Raw genomic sequence first — 18,817 nt, 5'->3', positions numbered from 1 at the left:
TATGAAATGCTCTATATAAATAAAGCTGCCTTACCTTACAAATATTTAACCTGTTAAAAACAGGTGGGGAGTTCTGGTCCTCTGAAATGACGCCAACGTGGAAGTAACTTAAAACTGCATTCTATCAAAAGGCCACCAGGGGGCGACCGATTTGGTGTCAAAAGGACTTCCGTCTCTATACAAGTCAATGGAGAATTCACCAACTTCTCACTTGATTTCTAACCTCAGTAAACGTTTTCAAAATGTGTTTATGGTCTCAATCGCTAGTTTAAAGCCTTCTTCAATGCAGTATGATGTTCATTTGGGACATTTTGGCCTCCCTGATTTTATATGTGACGATAAAGCAGGGTATGCATTAGGGCGTGGCTACGTGGTGATTGACAGGTTGATTGGTTCACAGGTTCAGGAGGGCGCCTCATGCTCCTCCTGATGCCCATATAAGTAGAATCCCTGTTTTTATTTTTCCCAGCATGCACCGGAAATTTTCAAGATGCCGCTGCTCAGATCCGATACTATTGGCCTCCGAGCATCAGTCCACAAACCAATGGGTGACGTCACGGATGTTACGTCCATTACTTATATACAGTCTATGGTTAAAACATATTAGACTTATTAAACTTGCTGATATATGCGATTTAAGAGCCACATAAAAACTAAATATTTAACAAGTGTATTTGTCAATATGTGTTTGATGGAGAGATTTGCAGAGGTTTGTTATTTGAAAGATTGGACGGTTTTGGCGAGTTTATGTTCCTCCTTTCTTTCTTTCTTTCTTTCTTTCTTTCTTTCTTTCTTTCTTTCTTTCTTTCTTTCTTTCTTTCTTTCTTTCTTTCTCTCTCTCTCTATGTATGTTGGATCATTTGAGGCTTATTTATCAGCGTTTACAGAGTTAGTGTCCAGGTGACGGGGCGGTCTCTGTTCAGGCCTGCAGCGGCCAGTCAGATGATGAATGTGGGTCATGATGAGGGAAGGTGACCGGGCTGAAGGGGGGGGTGGGGGGGGGGGGGTCCGGTGGCCGGCGGCCAGCGAACCATGTTGGCCCACAGATGGTGATGGAGGGAGATTGTGTCCTTCAGGAAGCTGCTGCAGGCGGCCGCTGCTTGTTTACAGTTAAACGTAATTATCTATATATTTACACCTCTCTGCTGAAACTGCTTTAACCTTCCTGTCGGCCTCCCGTCTGTTTTTACTGTTCCTTCTTTCCTCCCTTCCTTCCGTCTGTCCTTCCTCCCTCCCTCCTTCTCTCTTTCTTTCCTTCCTCTCTATTTCCTCCCTTCCTTCTTTCCTTCTTTCCTCCGTCTTTCATTCCTTCCTTTCATTCCTCCCTTCCTTCTTTCCTTTCCTCCCTTCCTTCCTCCCTCCCTCCTTCTTTCTTTCTTTCCTTCCTCTCTATTTCCTCCCTTCCTTCTTTCCTTCTTTCCTCCATCTTTCATTCCTTCCTTTCCTTCCTTTCCTTCCTCCCTTCCTTCTTTCCTTTCCTCCCTTCCTTCCTCCCTCCTGTCCTTTCCTTCTTTCTTCCTCCCTTCCTTCCTCCTTTCCTCCTTTCTTCCTCCCTCCCTCCCTTCCTCCCTTCCTTCTTCCTCCCTCCCTTCCTCCTTTCCTTCCTTCTTCCTCCCTTCCTTCCTTGACTCGAGGACAACAGGAGGGTTAATCTGCTTATATTTAACTGAATGTAAAACATCTGTGCTGGTTTTCTGGGGTTGACTTGTTCATCTGTCCTCTGCAAAGCTGTTTCTGTGTTTTTAATGTTAATGTTTTTTCTCCTGCTCTGAACGCTGGTCATTCATGTTCGAACACAGCGTCTTATAATTTAGCGGCTCAGTGTCGAAGCAGTCTGAGCCGTGGATAAGATCATCAAGATAAGATAATAATCCTTTTATTAGTCCCATGATGAGGAAATGTACAAATGGATGTACTAAGATAAGTGGAGGTTGTTTTTTTGCCTTGGATAGTGGCTGTGTTAAATCTGGAGCAGTTTGTTTGTGATGGGAATGTGATCCGACATGACTACAAGGCTGCAAGTTAAAGCTAAAAAAGACGCAGATGAGCAGAATCAACAGTTTCTAGCAACTAGCTGAAGAATGAACTGAGGCCCGAATTGGAAGTAATCTGCTTTAAAAAAATATTTGGACAGATAGGATCTACTTCCTGTGTTTAAACTTTGTGTCGTCCTGCCGGGTCAAATTGACCCCGTCTGTTTTGACTGTTCCTTCTTTCCTCCCTCCCTTCCTTCCGTCTGTCCTTCCTTCCTCCCTCACTCCTTCTTTCCTTCCCTCCTTCCTTCCTTTCCTTCCTCCCTTTCTTTTTTCATCCCCCCTACCTTCCTCCCTCCCTTCCTTCCTCCCTTCCTTCCTCCCTTCCTTCCTCCTTTACTTCCTTCCTTCCTCTCTCCTTTCCTTCCTTCCTTCCTTCCTCCCTTCCTTTCTTCCTCCCTCCCTCCTTTACTTCCTTCTTCCTCCTTTACTTCTTTCTTCCTTCCTTCCTCCCTTCCTTTCCTCCCCTCCTTCCTTCTTCCTCCCTTCCTTCCTTGACTTGAGGACAACAGGAGGGTTAAAACATATAAAACAAATGATTTCATATAAAATTTCTGAAACCAAAGAACACAGATATGTAGACAGAAACAAAAAGAAGACAATATTCACTTGGATTTAAAACCTGACATCAACTGATGTTTTGTCCACTAAAGTTTTCAGCAGAAACAAACAGTTTGTTGAACTTGTTCTCAATCAGTTGTTTTATTTCCTCATCCAGCAGTTACTGATCAACATTATCATTCATTAGTTCATCGTGTTTCTGTCCACCTGCTGAATGTAAAGTCCAATATTCTCTCTCTTTTATCTCTGTTTTTACTCTCTACCAACTCCTGAGGGAAATATCTAAATGCTCCACTATGTTCACCAGCTAGACTACAGCACAGACTGTATAAAGATAATGGACATCTCATTTTGAAGCCTCGACTTTGACATTTTGACCGTCGCCATCTTGTTTTTTTTGGAGCCAGAAGTGATGAGATGTGACCATATTTGGACGAGAGTGTGGAGCTGGTGAAGAGCTTCCTTGGGTCCAAATAGAGCACCTAATCATACCGCTGTGGTAGCGACCCGTCAATCACAAGGTAGCCACGCCCTTAATCATACACTGCTTTATCGTCTATTTTACTTTAAATGGAGCCATGGCCGTAGCTACCATTTTTAAAAGTTTCGTTTCATTGTGAAGTGAAAATAGCCGACGAGACAATTATCCTTGCATCAACGGACCGTCACGTGACACGTACTTGCAGATACCGCTGCCATGTCAAAGCGAAAGTAGTAGGCTATAGCGGAGTGTGTCCTAAACTAATTAAAGAACGCAACGCAGTGTCTCCCACAAATCCATTGTTCAAAATCAATTTGATGCCATGTTAATTTCTACCTGTGATTTTCATTCAAATGACCGAAAATGAAAAGGCTGCAACAAACTAAATTAACGTTTGGAAAGCCAGCAGAAGATGAGCAGACAAAGAGAAGGAGGGAAGGTGAATAGCTAAGTTAATAGCCTACAATATGAGAAGCAATCAGACTACCAATGAGATTCAAATCTATATCCTGAAATGCTGAAATCCAGTGGAGTTGCAGCTAGCTAATATGCACTGACAATTAAGCTAAATGTTATATGGATAATTAATGTGTTGTGAAGTGATGGATATTATCCTTTTCATAAGCATAAAACCTGGCTTCGATCTACTACGAGTGACGAGAGGCTGTCTGGTCTTATTTTTGACCTCGGTATTTGAAAAATCTTTGCTACGGCCTTGAATGGAGCCATAATTTACTAAATGAACATCATGCTGTGTTGAAGAAGACTTGAAACTAGTGATTGAGTTTAGAAACTCATTAGGAAACTGTTTACTGAGGTAATAAGTCAGATGAGAAGTCATTTTCTCATAGACTTCTATACAAACGCACTTCTTTTTGGAGCCAGTGGAGTCGCCCCCTGCTGGCCATTAGAGAGAATGCAGCCTTAAGTCACTTCATCATTGGCTTCACTTCACTACCAGCTAGTCTGCAGATAACTGTGTCTGTTTGCTGTTTGGTGCTGAGCAGGTAGTGTACAGTGGATTCTTCTCTGACATCGATGCTATGAGAGCGCTGAGAGTGAACCAGAACAGTAAAGTTGCAGCCGGACAGCTAAACAATGAGTTGAAACTCAACTACAAAGCTCTGTAAAGCCAAGAGGAGCTGCAGAGTTAATATTATAAATGTCCATTATAGCTGCTTGGAGGTTAGGATTGAGGTTAGTGGTGAACATCAGACAGCAGATATTAGATCATATCAAGCTGTGTTGTAACACCTGGAATAATCCCAGTTACTGAGTCGAGGACAGAGGCAGAAAACAGCTGATTTTCTGAGTCCAGAGGGAAACACACCGATTCCCTCAGGAGCTTCATGATAACACAGTGCACTCTGGGAGTTAGTCACTGCAGCTTCATGTACAGTATCTGGAACAAGGCCTGTCAGGACTGGAAGCTTCTCATCCCAACAGACCGAACTGGGAGCTGCACAGTCCTCTGCTGGAGCTGCATTGTTTGAAAGCACATCGACAATTGTTTCTCCAGCAGCTGCAGGGATTTGAACCCAAAGCTTTCTGTTTTACAAGCCCAGTGCTCTTTTTTTGGACTGGTTTTCATGTGAATAAATATTTTTTAGATCCATTTTTTGACGCACAAACTTTATAACCTGTATTCTTAAGATTTTAAGGCGCTTTTCCACTATACAGTTCTAGCATGGCTCGCCTCAACTTGTTTTTGTTGCGTTTCCATCAGGGATAGTACCTGGTACCTGGTACCTGGTACTTTTTTAGTACCTGCTCTGCCGAGGTTCCAAGCGAGCCGAGCTGATACTAAATGTGACGTCAACAGACTGCCGGCCACTGATTGGTCAGAGAGTCTTTACTGGAAGAGTCATGAGCCGTCCCACACAAGAATCAAACCCGGCATTTTTAAATACCAACAACAGCGTTACAGAGATTAGTTTCTCTTCTCTTGCTTTGTGTGAGACAGAAAGACTCATACAGCAGGAAGGAAGGAAGGAAGGAAGGAAGGAAGACAGAAAGCCTCATACAGCAGCAAGTACACCATCGCCTCCATGTCCTCCATTGTTTATGTGTTTGTGTCGCGTATAAAACAAAGTCACTGCAGTTTCGTGCAGCCGTCGCTATGACGACCCCGCCCACATTGAGGAGGAACTATAGTAATGGAAAAGGTTCCTGGTACCAAACCGAGCCGAGTCGAGCCGAGTCGTGCTAGAACTGTATAGTGGAAAAACCCCATTAGAGATATGAACGACTGTCGATTTGTTTGATATAAATATGTTAGTTTTGTATTCGTCCTGAGTGAAATATCTCAGGAACTGTTTAAAGAATTGCTGTGAAATTATGTTCGGACATTCGTGTTCCCCTAGACGATGGATCCTACCGACATCGGCGATCTCCTGACTGTTCCTCTATAGCGCCACCAGCAGGTTGACATCATTGGCTTTTAGTGAGATATCTTGATAACTACTGGATGGATCGGCATGAGATTCACTGTGAAATATCTCAACATCTAGCGGATCGATTGACACAAAATTTGGATCAGACATTCGTAGTTCCCAGCTGATAAATCCTAAAAACTTTGACGATCTTCTGACTTTTCCCTCTATCACTACTTTGAGGTTTGAAATATCTAAGCAGCTTCCTGACATTTTAGTTTATTGCGAGCAGATTACAACAGTTTGAGCAGAGAAAGGAGACAGATAGCAGCGTTTAACTCTAAACAACCTATTAAAGTAGACGATAAAGAGAACGACAGTCGTATGAAGCCGTACACTGCCGTTGTCGTTATTCCCGTTGTGTTTCTTCTTTTTCCAGTGAAAGCCTCACTAATTACTGCCACCTTCTGTTCTGTCAGTGATATGACAGCGTTTATATAAAGCTCAGTTTTCCTCGTACACACGACAAAAAGAGATAGATAGATAGATAGATAGATAGATAGATAGATAGATAGATAGATAGATAGATAGATAGATAGATAGATAGATAGATACAGTAGGTAGATAGATAGATAGATAGGTAGGTAGGTAGGTAGGTAGGTAGGTAGGTAGGTAGGTAGGTAGGTAGGTGGATGGATGGATGGATGGATGGATAGATGGATGGATGGATAGATGGATAGATAGATATCCCTATTTTTGCTTTTGTATCACAAAAAGGTGATACAAAAGTGCAACGTGAATCAATTTAAATGTGCGATACATTTTTGGAGGAACAAGATTTGTTGTTGTTGTCTTGTAAATATGTATGTCTTAATGCCTCCATTATAGAAGGACGATACATCAGTCCATAGAATATTAATTGGCAGCAATTTTGACGACTGATTAATCGTTTGAGTCATTTTAAGGCAAAACTGCCGATATTTTTTTGGGTGTAGCTTCTCAAATGTGACGATTTTATGCTTTTCTTTGTCACACATGATAATAAACTGATTATCTTTGGTTTTGGACTGTTGGTCGAACAAAAAGAAGAAATATTCAGATGTCGTATTTGACTCTGGAGAATTATAACTGTAAGTTTTCACTATTTTCATACATTTTATAGACCGAACGATTAATCGATTAATTGAGCGGATCATCACCGGCTCACATGACCTCAGCAATAAAAACCTGCTGAACATCTGTGATTGGACACGAGAAGAAGAAGAATGGAGGTAATCATTATCACATCAGGTGCCAGACGGAGCTGAGACCCAGAAGAAGAAGAAGAAGAAGAAGAGGAACACTTACGTCTCTGGTGGGATCTTCATCTGAGCCTGAACTGTAATCCAAAGGCAGAAAATCCCCAGAATCCTCAAGATATTCCTCTTCCCCTCCATCCTGCTTCCAACTCCTGACATCGGATCCTCGCAGCTCGGATTGTAAGAGGCAATTCCACAAACTGAGATATCAGCTCTGACAGTTTGAGAGGATCATAAAGAGTTTGTAGGAAACGGTTTCCTCATTTTGGCTAAAGCCAGGAGACGACGATGCTCACGGCGGAGGGTTTTTGACTCTGAACGCTTTCTGTCATGTCTATAAAAACCCGTCCTGCTGCCGGCATCTTCTCACAGCTTCCTGTTATAGCTGCTCATCCTTCTCAGTGAAACCTCCTGAAGATCTTTAACAACTTTTAAATCATCCAAGAGAGACTGACGGAGAGGAAAAATCTAGTTTTGGTGCAAGAAAGAAAGAGAAACTGCAGATTAAGCAGGTGGTGGATAGAAGTTTCCTCTCTACACCTGCTCCAGGTTTCCTCCAGGTTTCTTCCAGGTTTCCTCCAGGTTTTTCCAGGCTGCTCCTCCTGAAACAAGGATCAATAAGTGGGTTAATGTGTCCAGCTCCACAGATATCTAAGGGAAGAGAGCGCTGGCACTCTGCAGCAGATTTTGCAGCCGCTCGCCTCCACTGTTGCCCAATTTGCAACGTAATCCACTTGGATTAAAAACTCCTCTTCCCCACAGAGAGAGAGAGGGAGAGAGAGAGAAAGAGAGAGAGGGAGGGGGAGGGAGGGATTGGGGCAGGGGATTGGACGAGGGCTCTGTTTTATCTAAGAGGATTAGAGCAATTTCTGGAGACAGACTCTCCTGCGACCAATGAGAGCGGCTAAAGGGGGAAAAAATAAAAACAAACACACGAAGTTCAGTTTGGTTGAAAGAGAGAGAAAAAGAGAAAGACAGAGAGTCAGAGAGAGAGAGAGAGAGAGAGAGAGAGAGGGAGAGGGGGAGAGAGAGAGAGAGAGAAAGAAGGAAACCAGCCAACAGTGACATGATGCCCAAACACACACACACACACACACACACACACACACTGAGCTGAATAATCTCACTGAGCACACACAGATAACAGATAATTAATGCATCATTTACTAGTGCAATTATTTTGTAATGCAGATTATAGCAAAAACTCAATAAAAGGGAATAAAAAGAGGAGGAGTAGATAAAAATATAATACAGATAATCGTCAGCTGTGTTTGAGTCATGTGACCCTCGGAGGAGCAGCAGGTCTGAGGTCAGTGCCTTGCCCAGAGGCAGCGGCAGGAGGAGAAATGGCCCAAATTCACCTTCAAGTGGCTCACTGTTCCTTCTTTCCTCCCTTCCGTCTGTCATTCCTCCCTCCCTCCTTCTTTCTTTCCTCCCTTCCTTCTTTCCTTCCTCTATCCCCCTTTCTTCCTTCCTTCTGTCCTTCCTTCCTCCCTCCCTCCTTCTTTCCTTCCCCCCTTCCTTCTTTTCTTTCATTCCTCCCCCCTACCTTCCTCCCTTCCTTCTTTCTTTCTTTCCTTCCTCCCTTCCTCTTTTCCTTTCTCCCTCTATCCGTCCTTCCTCTTTTCCTTTCTCCCTCTATCCCTCCTTCCTTCTTTCCTCCCTCCTTCCTTCCTTCCTTCCCTCCTTCCCTTCCTTCTTCCTTCCTTCCTTCCTCCCTCCCTCCTTTCCTCCCTCCCTCCTTTCCTTCCTTCTTCCTTCCTTCCTTTCCTCCCTCCCTCCTTTCCTCCCTCCCTCCTTTCCTTCCTTCCTCCCTCCCTTCCTTCCTTGACTCCAGGACAACAGGAGGGTTAATCACATGACTGCTACGGTCATTCATTGACTGTAACATTGTGTGATATATTTTTTATAATGTACTTTTTTATTTATTATTGTATTTATGCTTTAAATATCTACTTTATTAGCTCGACCCTTTGTGTGAGTCAGTATTAACATCGGTCCTTATCTGAGTAGATTGTTAAAGCTGAATTATCCTCTGGGATAAATAAAGTCATCTGAATGTGAATGGGATCAAGTTTTATTGATCGATTTGGCCGCTGTGCTGATTGGTGATGGTTGGTTAGCAGCGCCAACGGCAACCAAAAGCCCAACCCTGATGCTCAAAGAAAGAAAAAAACCAAAAGGATAAGGAAGAGAAAGAAAGAAAGTGACTGCAATAATAAATAAGTAGCATGAGCGTGAGTGTCCATTGGCCCCTGATGTTACTAATCCAGCCTCGGATTTATTCAGATCTGAGCCTTAATTCTTCATTCTTAGTCAGATCTGATCTTTTTGTGTTGATGTTTGTTCACATTCATGTTTGTAATGTGCAGATTTCAGTGATATATGAGCTGCTTGCTGCAAGAATAACAACAATAACATGTTGACTGTTGCACAATAAGTAATGTATGAGGGAGTTAAATCATCAACATGAATTTAATGATAAGTTTCTAACAGTTTGGCTTTAACCCTCCTGTTGTCCTCGAGTCAAGGAAGGAAGGAAGGAAGAAGGATGGAAAGGAGGCAGGAAGGGAGGAAGACATGAAGGAAAGAGGGAAAGAAGGAAGGAAGGAAGGACAGAAGGAAAGGAAGAAGGAATCAAGGAAATATGGAGGGAAGGAAGGAAGAAAAGAAGGAAGGAAAGAGGGAAAGAAGGATGGAAGGACAGAAGGAAAGATAGAAGGGCGCAAGGAAAGATGGAAGGAAGGAAGTAAAAGAAGACAGGAAGGAAGGACAGAAGAAGGGAAAATATGGAAGGAAAAGAAAGGGGAAAAAAGGAAGGGAGGAAGGAAGGAAAGAAGACAGGAAGCAAGGAAATATGGAGGGAAAGAAGGAAGGAAGGACAGACAGAAAGGAAGAAGGAAGCAAGGAAAGATGGAGAAGACAGGAAGGAAAGAAGGGAAAAAAGGAAGGAAGGAAGGAAAAGAAGACAGGAAGGAAAGAGGGAAAGAAGGAAGACAGGAAGGAAAGATGGAAGAAAGGAAGAAGGGAAAAGATGGAATGAAAAGAAGACAGGAAGGAAAGAAGGAAGAAAGGAAGGAAGGACAGAAGGAAAGGAAGAAGGAAGCAAGGAAAGATGGAGGGAAGAAAGGAAAAGAAGACAGGAAGGAAAGTGGGCCGGATTGGACCCCTCGGCGGGCCGGTTCTGGCCCACGGGCCTCATGTTTGACCCCCCTGATCTAGATCTTGACTGGACTCATCATCAGGTGTTCAGATGTAGAACTCACTCTGCAGGTCTGCCAGCAACAGTTTAATGGTTTCTCATTAATTATTGATCAGAGTCACCAGAATAAGCAGACTGATCAATAGATGAGACTGTGAGAAGATCTGTGACCGATGTCCTTATAATATAACACTTACTGTATTAAGTGTCCATAAGGCCCTACACAAAGGCTAACCCTAACCCTTTATACACAAAGGCTCATTATAGTAAAAACATCATTAGATTAAATCAACATTAAATCAAATTGACCCCGTCTGTTTTGACTGTTCCTTCTTTCCTCCCTTCCATCTCTCTTTCTTTCCTTCCTTCCTTCTTTCCTTCCTCCATCCCCCTTTATTCCTTCCTCCCTTCCTTCTTTCCTTCCCTCCTTCCTACCTTCCTTCCTCCCTTCCTTCTTTCCTTCCTCCATCCCTTCATTCTTTCATTTGTCTTTCTTTCCTTCCTTCCTCCCTTCCTTCTTTCCTTCCTCCATCCCCCTTCCTTCCTTCCTTCCTTCCTTCCTTCCTTCCTTCCTTCCTTCCTTCCTTCGTCCTTATTTCCTTCCTTCCTCCCTTACTATTTTCCTTTCTCCCTCCCTCCTTCCTTCTTTCCTCCCTCCTACCTACCTTCCTTCCTTCTTTCTTTCCTCCGGCCTTCCTTCCTCCCTCCCTCTTTTCCTTCCATCTTCATCCCTCCTTTCCTTCCTTCCTTCTTCCTCCCTCCTTCCTACCTTCCTCCCTCATTTCCTTCCTTCCTTCTTCCTCCCTCCTTCCTCCCTTCCTTCCTCCCTTCCTTCTTTCCTTCCTCCATCCCCCTACATACAATCAGTATGAAGTATAATGAGTCAACAGCTCCCTCTAGTGTTTAAAGATGTAACATACAACCCCGGACCCTGCTGGTAAAAACCCCTCACTGACACACTGTCTCTTCAATATATCACTGTAAGTGTCTTTTTATAGTGTGATGCTTTTAATGTGCTGAAATGTGCTTTATAAATAAATAAAAATCTACTTAATAAACATCTAACCTCAACTCTGACACTATAAATAGCTCCTAATATTTTGTCTATTAACCTTCGTGTCGTCCTCCCGTCTGTTTTGACTGTTCTTTCTTTCTTTCCTCCCTTTCTTCCTTCCTTCCTTCCTTCCTCCCTTCCTTCTCACCTCCCTCCCTCCTTCTCGCTTTCTTTCCTCCCCCTACATTCCTCAATTCCTTCTTTCCTTCCTTCCTCCCTTCCTCTTTTCCTTTCTCCTTCCCTCCTTCCTTCCTTCTTTCCTCCCTCCCTCCCACCTTCCTACCTTCCTTCTTACCTCCGTCCTTCCTTCCTTCCTTCCTTCCTTCCTTCCTTCCTTCCTTCCTTCCTTCCTTCCTTCCTTCCTCCCTTCCCTCCTTCTTTCCCTCCTTCCTTCCTCCCTCCTTTCCTTCCTTCTTCCTTTCTTTCCTCCCTCCCTTCATTCCTTCCTTCCTTCCTTCCTTTCTCCCTTCCTCCCTCTTTTCCTTCTTTCTTCCTCCCTTCCTCCCTCCCTTCCATCCTTCCTTCCTTCCTTTCTCCCTTCCTCCCTCTTTTCCTTCCTTCTTCCTTCCTTCCTCCCTCCGTTCCTTCCTTCTTCCTCCCTTCCTTCCATCCTTCTTCCTTCATCCCTTCTTTTCTTCATCCCTCCTTTCCTTCCTTTTTCCTCCCTTCCTCCCTCCCTCCCTCCCTTCCATCCTTCCTTTCTCCCTCCCTTCATTCCTTCTTCCTCCCTTTCTTCCTTCCTTCTTTCCTTTCCTTTCCTCCCTTCCTTCCTTCCTCCCTTATCCCTCCCTTCCTCCCTTCTTTTTCCCTTCCTTCCTTGACTCGAGGACGACACGAAGGTTAAGGGCATATTTAACACTAATCCATCCATTAATTAGGATATATTCATTCGTACATGTTATCTCGTGACATTGGCAGATGTGATTTTGTTGAGTTTTCCGTGTGGGTTCAGCTCAGGTGATGGTTACGTGTCGCTGTGAGGGAACTGGTTGTACTGGGAAGTCAGCAGCAGCTCATATACACATGATATTTATATGTAGCCACGGCGATGGATCAAGTTTTAAGACACAAACTGCTTTTCATCTTTTTAATGATCCTTCGACCAGCGAGCCCCGAATCCACACACAGCAGCAAATTCTCCACCGAGGCTTCCTAGAACTGTGCGTGTGTGTGTGTGTGTGTGTGTGTGTGTGTGTGTGTGTGTGTGTGTGTGTGTGTGTGTGTGTGTGTGTGTGTGTGTATGTGTCAGTGAAGCACTCTAACTGTATGATTTACTCTCAGCGCTGACACTGAGACCACACTGTTACCAGATCCTCCGTGACACCCCCCAAGGACCTGGAACCCACCTCATCAGCACCTTACAACACACACACACACACACACACACACACACACACACACACACACACACACACACACACACACACACACACACACACACACACACACACACACACACACACACACACACACACACACACACTGATTTTAGGTTTGTTAATGTTGAAAAACCTGTGATGACAGTGTACATTTTAGTGTTTGTCCTCCATCACTTATATTGAGAGAACACTATGATAGAGTAGAGTAGAATAGAGTAGAATAGAATAGAAAAGAAAAGAAAAGAAAAGAAAAGAAAAGAGTAGAGTAGAGTAGAAAAAAAGAGAAGAGTAGAGTAGAAAAGAGTAGAGTAGAAAAGAAAAGAGTAGAGTATAAAAGAAAAGGAAAGCGTAGAGTAGAATAGAGTAGAGTAGAGTACAGTAGAGTAGAGTAGAGTAGAGTACAGTAGAGTAGAGTAGAATAGAGTAGACTAGAGTAGAATAGAGTAGAGTAGAATAGAGTAGAGTAGAATAGAGTAGAGTAGAGAGGAGTAGAGTAGAGTAGAATATATTAGAATAGAGTAGAGTAGAGTAGAAAAACGTAGAATAGAGTAGAGTAGAATAGAAAAGAGTAGAGTATAAAAGAGTAGAGTAGAGTAGAGTAGAAAAGAAAAGGAAAGCGTAGAGTAGAGTAGAATAGAGTAGACTAGAGTAGAATAGAGTTGAGTAGAGTAGAGTACAGTAGAGTAGAATAGAGTAGAATAGAGTAGACTAGAGTAGAATAGAGTAGAGTAGAGTAGAATAGAGTAGAGTAGAGTAGAATAGAGTAGAGTAGAGTACAGTAGAGTAGAGTACAGTAGAGTAGAGTAGAATAGAGTAGACTAGAGTAGAATAGAGTAGAGTAGAGTAGAATAGAGTAGAGTAAAATAGAGTAGAGTAGAGAGGAGGAGAGTAGAGTAGAGTAGAGTAGAATAGAGTAGACTAGAGTAGAATAGAGTTGAGTACAGTAGAGTACAGTAGAGTAGAATAGAAAAACGTAGAATAGAGTAGAGTAGAATAGAAAAGAGTAGAGTAGAGTAGAGTAGAAAAGAGTAGAGTAGAATATATTAGAATAATATAGAATAGAGTAGAGTACAATAAAATAGAATAGAAAAAGAGCAGAGTAGAATAGAATAGTCTTACTCATGTCTTAAATCTCTTCTTCTGTATTTACATTTCTTAATATCCTGAGTCTATCAGTGTGTTCACATTGAGCAGTATGGAAACCTGGATGGTGAGTGTGAAACTATGGATACTTCTGCCCTTCAACGGTCGCCATCTTGGCTCCGTAGCAGAAGGGGAGGGGCCACTTTTCAAACAGGAAATGGCGAACAAGGACATCGTAACTACGGTGAACATCACTGCGTTATATACAAATATATGTGTTTTTTTACACTAAGCTCTACTATACTGTTGTCACATATAAACCATCACTAGGTTTACTGGGTTCATTTAGCCATCTGTAATGATTTGGTACCATGAAGTATCCGGTAAGAGTTTAACCCGTCGAAATGTGCACACTATAAAAGTAAGAACACAGTGTGCTAACAGAAGTATGTGATATGAGACGCAGCATTGGATTCAACCAAGGACACTATAAAGAAAGAAGAATCATTACTTCACTGTGACAGCTTAGAGTTTTTGCATTGGTGCCAGATTTTGGTGTCACTAGTATTGAAGTTAATGGGACGACATGGTGAGTCCCACTATAACACATCATCATAATATGGTGTTTAAAATATACTGAAAAATGCTTCTATAAAACAAAACCCATAAAATTACAATTTACATGATATTGGTTGATGGGTTTTGTAATGTAAATTTAATTTTACCTAAATCTGTGTGTTCATTTTCTTTATGTTGTATGCAACTCTAACCACTGTTTGTTCTTAGACAGCTACATCATGATACATGAACCTAATGGGGCATGTCTGCTATATTATTATTGACTGTACATATCATAAACATGTAATCTTATGTGGGTTTTGTGCCATATATGGCTGGAAACCATGGTAACCATAGTGATTGTGGCATCTCAGGCTCTCTGTGGGGTTTATAAGTAAACTCTAATGGGACCAGTTGTTATAGAAAAAGCTCTCCAGTACACAGGAGGAAGTCATTCAAATCTTTGGAGCCTGATTTCATGGGTTCTGGTCTGATATTAAATGCCTTCCATATATCTGTAGGTTAAAACTGACCTTAGATGGATCAAACCGAGTCCATGTTGACCATCAGGTGTGAGGGCTGCTTTATGGGGTTTAATCTGAGAGAGGCCAAGCTCCTCTTCTTCCTCCTCTTCCTCCTCAGACAGCTGGACTCTGGGGCTCCTCTAAAAAATATCCAAAGATATTCAGTTTACCATCATGTTCAACAAAGAAAAGCATTAATAAATAATCACATTTGAGAAGCTGAAACCAGATAATTTCAGGATAGTTTAGCTGATTAATCTTCTGTTGATCAATTAATCAACTAATCATATGTATTCTCATTCATTTCATTCAATCTGTTCAAGTAACAAAACAAGGAAACACGAGTATTTCCAAAAGTATTGATTACTTCTTTTTAGCCGTGTTAAAATGAACTTTTCCCTTAAATGATCCGTGACTGAGGAAACGCCTCTGCACACTCATGCACATGCCCAGTGCACATGCTCAGTGCACATGTTCAGAGTACATGAAAATAGAATAGAAAAGAGTAGAGTAGAGTAGAATAGAGTTGAATATGATATAATAGAGTAGAGTAGAGGTAAAGTATAATAGAGTAGAATATATTAGAATAGAGTAGAGCAGAGTAGAATATAATAGAATAGTATATAATAAAGTAAGGTAGAGTAGTATATAGTAGAGTAGAGTAGTATATAGTAGAGTAGAGTAGTATATAGTAGAGTAGAGTAGAGTAGAGTAGCATATAGTAGAGTAGAGTACTATATATAGTAGAGTAGAGTACTATATATAGTAGAGTAGAGTACTATATATAGTAGAGTAGAGTAGTATATAGTAGAGTAGAGTAGTATATAGTAGAGTAGAGTAGAATAGTATATAGTAGAGTAGAGTAGTATATAGTAGAGTAGAGTAGTATATAGTAGAGTAGAGTACTATATATAGTAGAGTAGAGTACTATATATAGTAGAATAGAGTAGTATATAGTAGAGTAGAGTAGAGTATAGTAGAATAGAATATATTAGAGTAGAGTAGAAATAGAGTAGAGGAGGATGAGGTTGGCCTCTGCACATGCTCAGTACACATGTTTAGTGCACATGCTGCAGGAACAGTTGTACATAACTGCGACACCTGAGTTGTGTGACACGTAGCGTGACACGCCGGGTGTCATCGGGCTCCTCTTGCCCCCCCCACCCCCCCCCCCCCCCCCCCCACAGGGGTCAGAGGTCAGGTGGTGTTCATAGCTGCATGACACTTACATAACGGCCTTCCCACACATGCGAGGGTCTCTCCCTTTCAGTAAATACAGAGTTATGCAGCGCAGATGTTCGTCCATAACTGTTTTTCTGCAGGCTGAACGTGACTAACGTGTTTAATAAAAGATAAAACAGCAGCTCAGTTCATCAGCTGGTGATTTTATAACTTTACCTACAATAATATGGACGTCTGCTGAAGCTGCTTTTAGCTTTTATATCTGGTTGAGTTCATGTTGAGCCTTATTTAAACTTTCTATAGCAGCTTTCCAAACTGAAGCTACAAAGTGCTTCACATTATACAATATACACTGTTTAAGCTAAATAACATTAACATAATATCATACACAAAAACACATTAAAAAAACAATGATCCAGCATAAATCGATGAAACATTAAACAATAAGAAAATACAATTGATGTTTGTTGAGACAATAATGATGTAAATGTGGTGATGCTTACATACTGTTAAGGGTCTAATTTGACCCATTATGACATTTGAAAGAAGAAAAAACTAAAAAACTCATCTTAAGAACTTTTTCTTTTTGCCAGTAATGTGATGACTCATTCTAATGTGACTCAGAATATAGAAACATGGAAATATTATAACTTTTTAACATTTTTTGTGCAGCTGGTTCATAATTTTGTTGAGTGTTTGACTAATTCTTATCTAAAAAGTCAATAGCCAGCATTCAAAAATACTGTTTATTCACATGTAATATAATGTAATGTTCTCCTGTGTTAAGTAACACTGGACCAGTATATAAGATGTGATTGTAAATGTTTTTTTCTTCGTCAACAAAAAGTATAAACTCTCTCTGCTCTCTGAAAGCTTCATTAAGGATTGATCACCAGTTTAGTAACGACTGATGAGGTGTTCATGAACGTTTTGGTAGTTCAGAAATGATATGCAGAGACTAATTATGAAGGGAAACTATAAACAGTATGTAAGGGTTAAAAGAATACTCCACTGATTTAACATTGCCCTCAACATTTTTAGACTCTCAGTCAAAAGTTTAATATATATATACTGTATTTATAATATATTTTGACACATATTACACCAGGAAATGTGCTGATGTGGAAAATCAGAGGAGTTTAATGTTCATCTCCCAACTTTAAATATTAAAATCTCTTTTTTTTTTCTCTCAGTTTGTGCAGCTGCGTCGCCACCTGGTGGTGATACTGGTGAACTGCAGCATAATGTGAATAAAGTCTCCAGTGGTGGAATGTAATACTGAGCATGTTAATACTATACTGTTTTTTTAATTTTTAAGCAAGAAAAAGTCAAATATTTAATGGTTTCAGATTCTCAAATGTTCTGAAATGTAAGAATAATTTTATTTTCTGGGTTTCTGTCATAATTGAATATTTGGGAGGTTTGTTGTAGTTGGTTAGAGAAAATAAGACATTTCAAGCTTTAGGAACTTCACAGTTTTAGAATGTTTAATACACCAAGAGATTAATTGATTATTATTTAATTAATATTTGAGGTACTTGTACTCTACTGTAGTACAGTTAGAGGTACTTATACTTTACTGCAGTACAGTTTGATGTACTTTTACTTTACTGTAGTACAGTTTGAGGTACTTGTACTTTACTGTAGTACAGTTTGAGGTACTTGTACTTTACTGTAGTACAGTTTGAGGTACTTGTACTTTACTGTAGTATAGTTTGAGGTACTTGTACTTGGCTGTAGTACAGTTAGAGGTACTTGTACTTTACTGTAGTACAGTTAGAGGTACTTGTACTTTACTGTAGTACAGTTAGAGGTACTTGTACTTTACTGTAGTACAGTTAGAGGTACTTGTACTTTACTGTAGTACAGTTTGAGGTACTTGTACTTTACTGTAGTATTTCCATGTGATGCTACTTTCTACATCTCAGAGGGAAATATTGTACTTTCTACTCCACTACATTTATTTGGCAGCTTTAGTTACTTTTTGTTTAGATATATAAGACATTTGATCAGTTTGTCATATATGTGTTGTTGTAGAATAGTCTAAAAACAGTGAAAGGTGTTTAAAGTGCTGCTTACATGTACATTTAAACAATAACGCTGGCAGGCTGGAGATCGGCCTCTGTGGAGCGGGAAGAGAAAGGTGGTTTTATGTCAAAGATGGACTATTACGTGCAAAAGCCATAAAATGTCATAAAAAACAGGAAATGTTTGTGTTCGGGCTGATGATGTCTGATATGTGTATAAATATGAGCTGTATGATGGATTTTTTTGCAATGAACCACATCAACTCTACAAGTCAAGCTCCGTCTGATTTGACACATCACAATATACATGTATGATAAATATATAACTCTCTAAATTGGGCAAATTTTGCACAACAAGTGGGCCGACTCTTACTTTTAATAGTATATTTTACTGACAGTATTTATGTTCTTTTACCTGAGTAAGAATTTGAATGCAGGACTTTTACTTTTATGTAATTGAGTATTTTTTCAACAACAGCTCTGAAAAGCAAGTTTCAAGTCAGTCTGAGCTGATTTTCATCGAAACAAAATGAAACTAATAAAGAAAAACAGTAACTTTAAGTCCAGCTTTAACAGAAACATCGTTCTGATAATGTGTGATGTGTTTTTAAAGTATATTTTAAAGTTATTTTTAAAGTTATTTTTAAAGTTATTTTCGTGCGTGTTGAACGCTGGGAGTTTCTCTCTTCATCGCTCTACACAGCAAACAGCTGCTGAGCTATCAAAGTCCAGTCCATCATCCTCTGCCGCGTGTTAACACACCACCACACCGCCATCACGCCACTGCTCCCTGCTCTGTGTGTGTGTGTGTGTGTGTGTGTGTGTGTGTGTGTGTGTGTGTGTGTGTGTGTGTATTGAAGAGGGGGCTTCATCCCTCTGATATGGGGGGCTTAGCTGGCCAGGAGCACAACAATAGTAGTATTGAGGAGGACGTTGCCCCGCGTGGCCTGGCGTGGTCGGAGTGGTTTGGGGGGTTGATGGGGGATGTTTTTTGGGGTTGGGGGGGGGTTAAGGGTAGTGTGTGTGTGTGTGTGTGTGTGTGTGTGTGTGTGTGTGTGTTGGG

General features: G+C 41.1%; 1 protein-coding gene across 1 annotated transcript in view; it reads right to left on the bottom strand.

Annotated features, from left to right (window-relative positions):
• Nucleotides 1–18,530, bottom strand: part of LOC133981849 (voltage-dependent calcium channel subunit alpha-2/delta-4-like) — an 89,249-nt gene extending 70,719 nt beyond the window's left edge. Inside the window, exons 1-3 of the mRNA XM_062420708.1 lie at nucleotides 18,525–18,530; nucleotides 14,555–14,685; nucleotides 6,795–6,959 (exon numbers count right to left, since the gene is read on the bottom strand). Of these exons, the coding sequence (XP_062276692.1) occupies nucleotides 6,795–6,959; nucleotides 14,555–14,685; nucleotides 18,525–18,530 (302 nt within the window). The remainder of the gene's footprint in view (nucleotides 1–6,794; nucleotides 6,960–14,554; nucleotides 14,686–18,524) is intronic.
• Between the last annotated feature and the right edge of the window lie 287 nt (nucleotides 18,531–18,817).

Source organism: Scomber scombrus, chromosome 6 (genome assembly GCF_963691925.1).
Source record: "Scomber scombrus chromosome 6, fScoSco1.1, whole genome shotgun sequence".
Taxonomy (NCBI): Eukaryota; Metazoa; Chordata; class Actinopteri; order Scombriformes; family Scombridae; genus Scomber; species Scomber scombrus.
Note: the sequence above shows the minus strand (reverse complement) of the source record. Positions and strands in the feature narration are given on the sequence as shown.